This window comes from Acartia tonsa, chromosome 6 (assembly GCF_053477335.1).
Source record: "Acartia tonsa isolate MP-2025a chromosome 6, ASM5347733v1, whole genome shotgun sequence".
In the NCBI taxonomy this organism is placed as follows: domain Eukaryota; kingdom Metazoa; phylum Arthropoda; class Copepoda; order Calanoida; family Acartiidae; genus Acartia; species Acartia tonsa.
Genome location: NC_137265.1, coordinates 951,189 through 964,390, shown reverse-complemented (window position 1 = coordinate 964,390; position 13,202 = coordinate 951,189). Strand labels below are relative to the sequence as shown.

Sequence of the window (13,202 nt, the reverse complement as noted above, 5' to 3'; positions counted from 1 at the left end):
TTATAACATTGTACTTTTTTATCCTAAGTATCAATATCCAAATAATCAGATCAATCGGATAATTTTATTTGATAAAAATTTATTGTTAAAAAAGTTAAAAATCAACATGTTTAAATGGATATACGGACATTCTGGTAACAATTATAGAGTGGCTATGCTTTCTAAATCGTACCCAACTTCAACAGGATTCATTACCCAAAGTTTGTAATCGACCGGACAATTCTATCATACCTAAATAATGAAAAGAGCTAACGGTGATGTACATACGGACCGTAGTTATAGAAAAACTTTGAAAAGAAAAAAATTGTTATAGTTAATTTTACAATATCTATTCTACATTATAGAAACATGTTGTCAAAATATAGAAAAATAATTATCATTCTAAATACAAATTTTATATTATATGAACTAATAGGAATCTATACTTATATATGTATGCATGGTCAATACTATCTCATAAACGGCTGGATAAACAGTTCACTAATTTAGGAAGTTTGGTATTAAACTGAGTCTTTAAGCAAGAGGCGATGTATTTAGTAAAATGTAAATAGTACAAAAAACCATTTAGTAAAATGATAAATTAGAGATTTGACGGATATTTTTTTAATTAGATAATAAATTATGTTGTATGTTTGGATTTTTATAACAAAAAGTAAAATAATATTTATAATTCTCTGATGAGATTATTTACAACACTCTCATTCATTTACATTTCAATAGAGAGAGGATCAATATTGTCAGCTCTCATCTGGATAGAGAGAGGATCCTCTTCAAATATTTCTTCTTCTTTAATTTCTTCCTTGATATAATCTTCTTCATATTCAATTAAACTAATAGATACAGAAGGTTGAACTGTATTATTGTAGTTTTTCATCATTTCTAAATGTCCAGAGGATTTTTTATGATATGCTAGCGCTGAACTAGATATATAATGTTTGTCACAAAGTTCACATGAGTATGGCTTCTCACCTGAATGGATCCTTTTATGGACAGACAAATTATTTTTTTGAGAAAAAGTCTTTTCACATTGATCACATGAGTATGGCTTCTCGCCAGTATGGATCCTTTTGTGTTTAGTCAAGTCAAAACTAGATGCAAATATCTTTTCACATTGATCACATGAGTAAGGATTCTCACCAGTATGAATTCTTTTATGGACAGTCAATTTAAAACTTTGTTTAAATGTCTTTAAACATTGATCACATGAGTATGGTTTATTGTCCGTATGAATTTTTTTGTGATTAGTCAAATGAATATTCTGAGAAAACGTCTTATCACATTGATCACATGAGAATGGTTTTTCACCCGTATGGACTCTTTTATGTTTAGTCAAATCACCTTTATGATAAAATGTCTTTTTACATTGATCACAGGAGTATGGCTTCTCACCGGTATGAATTCTTATATGATAGGTCAAAGAAATTTTCTGAGTAAAAGACTTTTCACATTGATCACATGAGTATGGCTTGTCACCTGTATGTATCCTTTTGTGTTTAATCAAAGCACTTTTGTCAGGAAAAATCTTATCACATTGATCACATGAGTATGGCTTTTCACCAGTATGAATTCTTTTATGGACAGTCAATTGACCTCCAATTGCAAAGGTCTTTTCACATAGATCACATGAGAATGGCTTCTCTCCTGTATGAACCCTCCTATGAACAACCAAGTGAGATTTCTTCGTAAAATTCTTCTCACAAATATCACAAGTACTCATGATGGTATATCCTCTATCAATCTCCTGAAATTTTTATTGATTAGGTAGTATTAGAACATTAAATATTGTAAGGTGGAGAGAAAAAAAAATATGGGGGAGGGGGAAATGAACAGACCTCAAGAGGCGTAGCTCTATGAGGTAATGGAAAGTTAACCCTCCTATATACAATTTTTCTTAGAGCTATGGATATTTTCTAAAAAGTTATTCTTTGACAAATTACTCTGTGTCAGGTTGTCTGCAGTATACACAAAAACTTAAATATATAAAAAATATTTTTTTTGTGGGGGGGGGGGGGATTTGGGCTTCAAATCATGGTGCAGTGGGGGTTCTCCCACCCACATATAGGCTTAATTTACAAAAAAAAATTAGTACCTAAAAAAAATAGGTACCTTCCCACCTTATTACCTTATAATATAATGTAGAGTTGTATAATATATTTCTCTTTTCACTTTGAATGTTAGTTTCTGACTGACATTGATACAATTATAAACCTAAAATATAAACAATATTTAACTCTTGTTTTTCTATATATATAAACCCTCCCAAAATCTCCACCCATTTACTTAAATATGATACTCAAATATGACTCCTTCCACTTTTAATCAGAAACTGGACAAGTAAATACTTTTGTTAAAGGGTTGTAATGTTATAAAATGATAAAAAAGATTCTGATGGCAAATTATTATTTATAATTGATTATTACACTATATAAATTTTCATAATGTATAAATATCAATTTGTTAATAAACAGGACAAAGGGGATCATTTTTTCGCATATTTTCGTAAAGTTTTTTGTTTAAAACTTTTAAACAGGAGTAGAACTCTAAAATTATGCATGACCATATTATGCTCTAATATGGTACACTTAGAACGGCGGTAAAACCGCCACTGCCGCCAAAACCGGCAAATCCCGCCAATTGTTTTGATTTTTCTCGCTAAATTACAAAAATTTGAATTATTTAAGACAAACCTATTGTTTTCTAATCAGGTTGACCTTTTATTTGCTCTGGGCACTTGAGATTTTTTGGATTAAAAACATGTCCCAACTCTACCAAAAAGAAACTATCAGGAGAAAATATAGGTAAGAGAAATTTTTTTTGAAAAAAAATTTTGCCTTAATGATTCAAAATTGTCTAATTTGGCGAGAAAAAATTCGGCGGATTCGCTCCATTTTTTCACAAATGCACGTATCCATTAAAGCGACTATTTTATTCGGTGGGAGCGGGCTGGACTAGCAAATGTTTTTTTTATAAAGGGCGTGGAGTTATTTTGAAGAAAATTCTGGCGGCAAATTATTGTTAGATAATGAGCAACTTGAATAGGTTCAAGAAAAGATTTAGACTAATAAAAGTGACATGAAAAATTGTCATCTAAATTGAATGGATATTATAGGTAAGTTTGTTAAGGAGTAATACACCCCCCCCCCCCCCCACCCCAAAAAGCACTCTATAATATTTGGAATTAGATTTTATCCTCCCTCCCCAAACGAAATCCTTTATAATTCCTAAAAATGTGCTAGCGCTTAAATTCTTACTTGGTTTTTACAAGTAAGATACAGCTTACCCGAGGGGTAAAACTTTTTTGATGCATCATTCAACCAAATAATGATAAAATCCCCCCATCACCTCCAAAAAAAGGCTTGGAGCTCTTTGACAAGCATCTAACATTTCTATTATCGGCGAAGATTTACAGCCTTTTCCTTATAAATATAAATATACTCAAAGATCTTGTAAACAGCAACAATAATCTGGAAAGTTTAGCATTGGCCACAAATAAGAAAATAACACCATTAAGGGAGTTGTCGTTCTACCTAAGAGATAGGGCCCTCTTTATTTTCTCTTTGGGTAAAATCTTTAGTAACAAAAAGTGAATAACCTGTGTGTTTGTAAACAAAATTAGTAGAAAACTTCTGTCTTATTGATATCTATACTCTGTGCATTTTTATTTGTTTATAAATTAATCTGAAAATAATACATTTACATTAGACAATTATTTTATTTACACTACAAGATAAATAAACAAACTAATGATTTTCTTTATACTGGACAACAATATCATTCATGTAAAAAAATCATTTAAACAGCAAGTTGTATGTGAAATAAAATGGAGACAGATTTAATGTGGAGATCCTATAAAACCACGTGTAAAGTAAGTATATTTACAATTTAAATGAATAAAAAATTGCAACAAATAAAGATAAAATGCAGATTTTTAATGTGAAAAATAAGATTTAGATTTTTATTTAAATTGAGCATTAATCTTGTCTCTCAAAATAAGCATTTGTATCCTATGATAATTAAATGTTTATATTTATATTTTATGATGAACAATATCAATAGTATCAATTCTATCTTCATCATAATTCTGTTGACAAGAAAGAGGATCTTCTATGAAAAATAACATGATATAAGTCTAAAACAATGAAATAAGCATTTGTATCCTATGACAATTAAATGTTTATATTTATATTTTATGATGAATAATGTCAATAGTATCAATTCTATCTTCATCATAATTATGTTGACAAGAAAGAGGATCTTCTATTTCTTGTTTAATAGTTTCCTCAATATTGTCAGCTCTTATCTGGATAGAGAGAGGATCTTCATCAACTATTTCTTCTTCTTTAATTTCTTTCTTGATATAAACTTCTTCACATTTAATGAAACTAATAGATACAGAATTTGCAACTGTACTATTACAGATTTTCATCATTTCTAAATGTCCAGGGGATTTTTTATGTTGTGCTAGAGCTGAACTAGAGGCAAAATGTTTGTCACAAAATTTACATGAGTATGGCTTAACAGCTGTATGGATCATTTTATGGACAGTCAAATTACTTTTTTGATAAAACGTCTTTTCACATTGATCACATGGGTATGGCTTGTCACCTGTGTGGATCCTTTTGTGTTTAATCAAAGCACTATTGTCAGAAAAAACCTTTGCACATTGATCACATGAGAATGGCTTCTCTCCTGTATGAATCCTTTTATGGACAGTCAAGTTACCACTTTTTGTAAAGGTCTTTTCACAGAGATCACATGCGTATGGCTTGTCACCAGTATGAATTCTTCTATGTTTAGTCAAATCACCATTTTGAGAAAATGATTTTTCACATTGATCACATGAGTATGGTTTCTCACCAGTATGAATTATTCTATGTCTAGTCAAATCACTATTTTGAGAAAATGATTTTTCACATTGATCACATGAGTATGGTTTCTCTCCTGTATGAACCCTCATGTGAACAACCAATTTAGATTTCTTTGTAAAATTCTTATTACAAATATCACAGGTATTCATGGTGGTTTATCCTCTCTCAATCTCCTAAAACACAAATTTTGTTTTTCCAATAAACACAACATTCAGGTTAAACCTGAAACAAGGATAACAACTTCCATATAAACAAACAAAGAGTCGTATCTGAGTTGTTGTCAATAAAGCAAAATAATTTTTAAATAACAAACAAATTTTTTAGGAACAATTTTAAACATCCTTTACAATTGTTAAAGGAATCATCAGAACAATTCTGACATGCCTAAATTTAGTATAAGAACTTATGTTATGTACGTATATACATTGACAAACGTAAGAAGCTTCGCTATCAAAAATTGTAGAAAGATATTAATAACAAGATGATTATAAAAAGCAAAGCGGTTGATACGGTCTTATTACCCCCCCCCCAAAAAAAAAAAAATCTTTGTGTTATATAACCCAACCATCCCCCCCTTTCTCCATATTTAGTTTTTATAATATTTAGTAACTCCTCCTACTTAAACTGTTCTAAATTAATGATAAATGGGCTGAGTTAGATTTTAATAATTGAGGCAGGGGAGTAAAATAAGGGATTCAAAGTTTGTAATCAAATTTGTTGCAAAGATGCTTTATAAGATAAGAACTTGATTATAGAGATGCTTCCTTCTAACATTGTACTTAGTTGTAACAGGAATCAGTATTCCAAAAAATCAGATAATTATAACACATAAAAAATTTTATGTCAAAAAGGATAAAAAACATGTTTTAAATGGACGTACATACAATCTTGTAATGATTATACAGTTGCATCGCTTTCTGAATCGTACCTAACTACTACAGGAATAACCATACCAAGTTTAAAAATTAAAAGGACAACTCTAACATGACTGAATTAATGAAAAGAGCTTACCATTCCGGACAGAGGCACGGACGGACCGACCTTAATTATAGAAAATCTTCGCTTTTAAACATCAGCATTGAATAGCATAAGAGAATGAGTCTGGAGTAATGACGTAAAGCAGAAAAATATAAAAAACCTTATAATATAAAGTTGATTTGTATAATGGTTTCTCTCTGTTCACTGTGAAAATTAGTTGCTGACTAACTTTAATTTGATTATCAACCTAAAATATAAACAATAGTTAACTCTTGTTTATAATTAAGGCCAAACAAAACAATATGATGCTCAACGCGGACTCCTCCCACTTTTTACCACGTACGGACATTCTGGAAACGATCAAGAGATTCTAAGCTTTCTAAATTGTACCTAACTGTTATAGGAATCATCATGCAAAGATTGAAATCACTTGGGCAATTCTAACATGACTAAATTAATGAAAAGAGCTTACCATTCCGGACAGAGGTACGGATGGACCGACATTGATTAGCATTGAATAGCATAAGAGAGTGAGCCTTGAGTAATGATTTAAAGCACAAAAATATATAAATACCTTATAATATAAAGTAGATCTGTATGATGGATTTCTCTCTGTTCACTGTGAATGTTAGTTACTGACTGACAATAATACAATTATCAACCTATATCATAAACAATAGTTATCTTGTAGTTTTTTTTGTGTGTTTAAATAACAGGGACCACAAATAAATTAAGATTCTGGCGGCAAATATTTTTTCGTACTTTATTACATGAATTTTTCTCCTCCTCCCCTCTAACTCTAACTGTTGAAGCCACGTGCCTTATAGCAGCATTAGGTACAATTTTTAACATCTTTAGTATGTTGAGGTGTGTACCAGACTCCAACTCCTATTACGCTAATACCGATAGATTTTATATACAAACAATTGGAAATAATATTAAAAATTTGTTTTGCACATAAAGTTTATTAAAAGAAATTAAAGTACCTCTCATGAGTTTATTCCACAATCAAAATTCGGATTTCTCTCTGTTCGCTGTAAATGTTAGTTGCTGACTGACAATGATTCATTCATCAACCTAAGTAATAAACAATATTTATTTTTTTTTTATTAGATTAAAACTGCACAAAATCTCCGACCCTTTACTTACATATCATTTATCGCATAAGTATGGCTTGTCTCCAGAATGGATCCTCTTGTGTACAGTTAACTCGACGTTTGTACGGAAAAGTTTTTTACAGGTTTTACAAGAGTATGGCCTCTCACCTGTGGGGGACATTTTATGAACAGTTAAATCACCATTTGTACGGAATTCTTTCTCACATGAATCACATGAATATGGTTTTTCTCCTGTATGAATCCTCTTATGTTCAGCTAATGCATCTTGTGTCACATTTGAATGGCTTCTCTCCTGTATGAATTCTCTTATGTACTGTTAAATTGCTTTTTGTAGAGAATTCCTTAGCACAGATATGACACTTGTTCATGATGGATTATTAATTATTCTTGCACCTGGAATAAATAGCTAATGTTATACTTGTGTAGAATTTTGTAAGTTTGTCACTAGGAAAACTATCTTCTCACATCCATCTTATTTTGTATAGCTACTCTATATGTAGGGTGTGTCCGTCACTATGTAGGTTAATGTATAATACAGACATGGTATCCTATTCATATTGTTATTGACATTATCATCCTTGTACATTCAGCTACTGCATGACAAGCCCTGTTGCTTGTAAAGATAGCTGCACTGTAACAAAAAGAAAAACTGAGTCAGCAAAAAAGAAATTTTACTCAAATATCTTAAAATGAAGTGAGTAGCTCACTAATAAAAGTAAGATATACTTGTGCTACAGGGTTTTTTTGTAAAGAGGAAAATCTAAAAACAAAAATCTCAAATGATTCCAAATTGACTGATTCTGAGAGAAATGATGAAAACAAATTTTGGCACAATTAATGTAAATAATCACATTTACCTGATTTATCTTAGCTATTTATTCAAATGAAGGCTGGAATAATTCTACTTTCATTTCATTGTTATCCATTATCTGAAAAAAAATTTAAAGGTCTAAAAGTTTTAATTTACAAAACAGAAAAAATATTTTAACTAAATAATATAAAATAACCAGCAATAGGAGAAAAATAATATATACAGATTTTATAAAAATAAGTAAGGGGGGCTTTTAGGATAGGTAATAATGTTAGACAATATAACATAAAAGTAAAAAGAGGGGGGTAGGTTTCTGGTAAAATCCGTAAAGGTGTGTGTTTTAAGCTTAAAAAATAGTAGTAGAATGATAAAATTCACTAAATATGTGTATTTCTTATTGAAAAGAACTATAGACAAAATTTTTTTTAAAAAGTCAACATAAATTTTTATCGCTCTACTACTGTTTTTAACTTATAGCACATAACCTTTACGGATTTTACCAGAAACCTACCCTCCTCTTTATCTTAAATAACCTAAAATATAGTCTAACATTAATATCAAGCCTAATAATGACAGAGTAAGTGAAAGTGGCAAAATCCCCCCCCCCCCTTTTTTTTCATTGAAAATAATACAATATTTACAAAATTTGGTATTCCATAATATTTAAATTTTATGTTCTACGATATTAATATAATCTTTATTCTTGATTTCTTCTTCTTCTATTTCCTGTTTTATAGTTTCTTCAACATTCTCAGCCTCCATGTTGATAGAGAGAGGATCCTCATCAAGAGTTTCTTCTTCTTTTATCTCTAGTTTAATATTAGCTTCACAACAATCAACAAAACTGGTAGAAGCAGAAGGTGGAACTGCATTTTTAATAAATTCTATTTTCTTCAGATGTCCAACTGATTTTTTGTGATGTGAAAGTTCTGAACTAGAGTTATAATATTTCTGGCATAATTCACAAGAGTATGGCTTCTCTCCTGTAGATTCTACCTTCTTAAGATGTCCAGCAGATTTTTTATGTTTTGACAGTTCTGAACTAGAGGAATAATATTTCCGGCATAACTCACAAGAGTATGGCTTCTCACCTGTATGGATCCTGCTATGATGAGTTAAATCACCATTTGTACGGAAAGCTTTTTTACACATAACACAAGAGTATGGCTTTTTTCCTGTATGGATCCTTTTGTGGTCGTTTAAATTAGTTTTTTGTATAAACTTTTTTTTACATATATCGCAAGAGTATTGCTTCTCTCCTGTATGAATCCTCATATGGAGAGTTAAATTACTGTGATTTGCGAATGCCTTTTCACATTTGTCACAAGAGTATGGCTTCTCTCCTGTATGGATCCTCTTATGATTAGTTAAATTACCTTTATTTGAGAAAGCCTTTTCACATGTATCACATTTGAATGGCTTCTCACCTGTATGAGTTCTCACATGTCTTGTCAAATCGACCTTTGAGGAGAATTCCTTGCTACAGATGTGACACTTGTTCATGATTAATTTTTAATTGTTCTTGCACCTAGAATATTATTCAACATAATTCCTGAGTAGAAAAGAAAAATAATTCTTAATCTTCATTATTTCATATTTGACTAATAGCTGTAATCAAGTACGGGTTCATACAGTGCACATAGGGGCAACAAGGGGCAACAATTCACCACCCCCAAATAAAGTTTTAAATATTCTATGAGTATTATCATACCCAATGTACATCAGATTTCAAAGGAATCGTAAAAATACGCTTTTTAAGTAAGCATTCTAATGCATGGAAGTCAAGAAATGCAAAAGTTTTCTTACAGAAAAAGGCATACTTTTTGTGTTTCACCAACAATTTTAAAAGTATTATAAAATCTCTTAGAATTAACGTAATTAGACAAAATAACTTCTGATGAGTCATGCATTACATATATTTTGACAGTATAAAAGAAAAAACACAAATTGAAGAAATTAGTCCTAAATAATTATAGTTGAAGTCAAGATTTTAGTTTTTTTTTGTTTGTTTTTTAATCAACAATAAAAAAGACAGTAAGAGGAAACATGTTTTCGCCGGGTGTCGCCGGCTAAAAAAACGATATTTGATTACCCAAAGACATATTTTAATCGCCAGTACTGGTTTCTTTTACCCCCCCGCGCCCCCGTAGGGGTTTTTAGCGCGTTTTCTGAAGCTGGGAACACGAAAACTTTGTTAGGAAAATCTTTTAAATGCGCTTTTAAAGTCAAAATGAAAGATGTAATACATATAGATAAAAGACGCAAAAACATAGTTATAAGAAATATTTATTTGATTAGACTTTGAATTAAAGTTGATAATGAATATTTTCAAGTTCTATTGCACTAAATGATGGAGACGGGAGGAAGGGGGGGAAGGCTAAACCTAAATCTAAACCTTTTTATGTTTGATGTTTTAATGTAACTGAATAATCGTTTCTATAGATTATTACAAATATCAGGGATCTAAAGGGATAAGACAAAGGCCAATAAATTGTTGTACATCCCCAATGATAATACACAAAATTACCCCTTGTGTAGATTAAAGTTAGTAGTTAAAACGTTTAAACACACAACTGTAAAACTTTGGGGACTAGTGTTATAAACAGCCCAATGTCCCCTACCTCACTGCGGAAAGGTAAAGTTAATATGCAAATAAAGTGAGGTTTTTATAATCATTCTAAATTGGAATTAGCAAGTAGTCTATCTGTATGTCTATTGGTAATGCTTTGATTTTAAATTATGTAGTTACATGGTATTCATGTTTAACATCAGCAGTTTTATTTAGAAAGGGAGGGGACTGTTAATTACACTAGTTCCCAAACTTCAAAGTTTTATAATAACATTTTTATATTCGTTAGCATAAGAACTTCAGGAAATTTAATTGATTTTTTATTGGTTGGTTCATTAAGATGAGTGTCAAAACTTTTCAACCACTAATTCTCATCTACAGACAAATAATTTTGTAATATAATTAATTAAATATGTATTTATTAAATATGTATGAATATTGGGGATGTACATATTAATCGGTTATTGTTTTGTTTCTTAGATCCCTAGGTGTTAATATATAATACAAAGTAGCTTGATGTCTGTTTGTCTGTCCACCCATCCCTTAAGATCTCGCTAACCACTAAATCGATTGAATTCTACTCTTCAGGGAATATATCTACTGGTCCTGTGGTTGTTTAAAGCTCTTTTTCAAAAATAAAAACCTCCAAATTTTTTTTCATATTTCTATAATTAGGGTCGGTCCGTCCGTACGTCTGGTACAGTTAGCTCTTTTACTTAACTTAAACAGGCTAGAATTGTCCTATCGATCTCAACCTTTTCACGCTGATTTCTACAACAGTTAGGTACGACTTAGAAAGCACAGCAACTCTATAATCGTTACCAGAAAGTCCGTACATCCATTTATAACAAGCTGATTTTTACTTTTTTGACAACAAATAATAGTTTTGAATGTTAAAAATATCCTAATCATCTGATTTTTTGAATACTGATTCCTATTTCAATAAGGTGTAATGTTATAAGCGAAGCATCTCTATAATCAAGTCCTAAAAACGTCAGTATGTCCTCAAACAGTAACATGTATTTAATCAGTTTTAATTACAATTTTGTATAGACATGTATTAATATTCAGTTCTGACACTTCACAAGTGTTAATGTTCGTTTGTCCTTCCATTTCAGAGCTTCGCTTCTTTCATGGATGTTGTCATCCTTGTTTAATTACCTCTTGGGGCAAATCCCCTAGAGGCTAGGGGCGAAGCCGCTAGTATACATATAAACAGTAAACAAGAATCATAATATCATTATAAATATAGATATTAGTTAATAAAAATTTATGTTAATCATGCCCACATTTATAATGGATTTATTAAACATAAAAATAAAGTGAAACTTGTAGCTTGCTAAAATAAGGATCCCCATCAACCCCCATTTACACCATCCCCTCCCCTCCTACTGAAATGAATTCCATGACCCCAAATTTGACACTTTGAACAATAAAATCGGACTACAATTGACATAGTTACACTTTAAAGGGCCCAAAAAGCTAGTGATAGGGTAGCTGCGCTACTAAAAAATTCTCATATTGCTCTGATAACCAAAACCTCTAATTAGACATTTTAAACACGAAATTCAAGATAGTTGATGGATAGATAGATGGATAGATACTTAGATGAATAGATAGACGATTAGATATATGGATAGATAGATGGATAAGTAAATGGATAATCAGATGGATAGATGGATGGATAGATGGATGGATAGATGGATGGATAGATGGATGGATAGATAGAGGGATAGATTGATGGATGGATAAATTGATAGTTAATGGATAAAGAGATGAATAGTTGATGGATAGATAGATGGATCGATATATAGATAGATAGACAGATGGATAGATAGATGGATAGATAGATGGATAGATAGATGGATAGATAGATGGATAGATAGATGGATAGATAGATGGATAGATAGATGGATAGATAGATGGATAGATAGATGGATAGATAGATGGATAGATAGATGGATTGATAGATGGATAGATAGATGGATAGATATATGGATAGATAGATGTATAGATTGATGGATAGATAGATAGGGGAAGGGGGGGGGGCTATTTTCGGGAAGGGTTAATCTGGTAATTTTCTATCTACCTTCATAAAATGACCTTTATCTCCATGTTCCTTTCAAATGACAGAAAAAAACATAAAAGCAAATTTGTTTGTTGTTAAATTACCTACAAAAAAGTATAAAATGAAATTTTTGTGAGATGAATTTTAAGGGTACTAAATAATTAAATCCCCTTTTTGGTTGATTTGCCCCAATGTGCAGTGTTTAGTATTAATTTTTGTGCTTTGCCTTAATTTGCCTTGCGTGTATAAGCAAACTCACACTTCCTGATAAGCCGATTTTAAGGATGGTGAGTTCTTAATGTTATTTCTTTTTATGTTTGGCCTATCATGTTTGGCTTATCAAATTAGGTTCGCCCCTCCTCAAGAGCCCCTAGAGGCCTCTAGGGGGCGTAGCCGCTAGTCTTACATAAAAGAAAAAAAAAGTAGGTTGCGGGTAAAATCCGTAAAGGTTGTGTTTTAAAACTTAAAAACAATAGGTAGTAGAATAAAGATTTATGTTAACTTTAAAAAAAAATTTTTGTCTCTAGTTCTTTTCAATAACAAATACACATATTTAGTAAATATTATCGTTCTACTACTATTTTTAAGCCTTAAAACACACACCTTTACGGACTTTACCCGCAACCTACTTTTCCCTTTTTCTAGTGGCCGTTTTTTATAAATGGTTTGTACTCCACCAAAAAATAAAAAAAATATACCTATACTTATATCAAGATGTTTTTTTTCTTTTTATATTACAATATAATTCAGTTTTATAATCTTGAGTCTTATTTCATTTTATATTCTGTCT

The 13,202-nt window shown here is 30.9% G+C and overlaps 2 protein-coding genes across 2 annotated transcripts; both read right to left on the bottom strand.

Annotated features, from left to right (window-relative positions):
• Window positions 1–552: 552 nt before the first annotated feature.
• Window positions 553–3,680, bottom strand: LOC145321530 (uncharacterized). Its single transcript, XM_080162936.1, has 3 exons — window positions 3,593–3,680; window positions 2,123–2,208; window positions 553–1,741 (listed from the first exon to the last, which is right to left on the bottom strand). The coding sequence occupies exon 3, from the start codon at window positions 1,715–1,717 to the stop codon at window positions 707–709; it is 1,011 nt and encodes a 336-aa protein (XP_080019062.1). The 5' UTR covers window positions 1,718–1,741; window positions 2,123–2,208; window positions 3,593–3,680; the 3' UTR covers window positions 553–706.
• Window positions 3,681–3,747: 67 nt separating this feature from the next.
• LOC145323491 (uncharacterized) lies at window positions 3,748–13,202 on the bottom strand. The gene is made up of 4 exons (XM_080165891.1): window positions 13,111–13,202; window positions 8,454–9,303; window positions 6,076–6,093; window positions 3,748–5,023 (listed from the first exon to the last, which is right to left on the bottom strand). Exons 2-4 carry the CDS (start codon window positions 9,276–9,278, stop codon window positions 4,181–4,183), a joined length of 1,686 nt encoding a protein of 561 aa, XP_080022017.1. The 5' UTR covers window positions 9,279–9,303; window positions 13,111–13,202; the 3' UTR covers window positions 3,748–4,180.

What these genes read in the sequence shown, in the direction of transcription:
- LOC145321530 (XM_080162936.1), bottom strand. Translation starts at nt 1,717, where the DNA reads ATGAGTACTTGTGATATTTGTGAGAAGAATTTTACGAAGAAATCTCAC.
- LOC145323491 (XM_080165891.1), bottom strand. Translation starts at nt 9,278, where the DNA reads ATGAACAAGTGTCACATCTGTAGCAAGGAATTCTCCTCAAAGGTCGAT.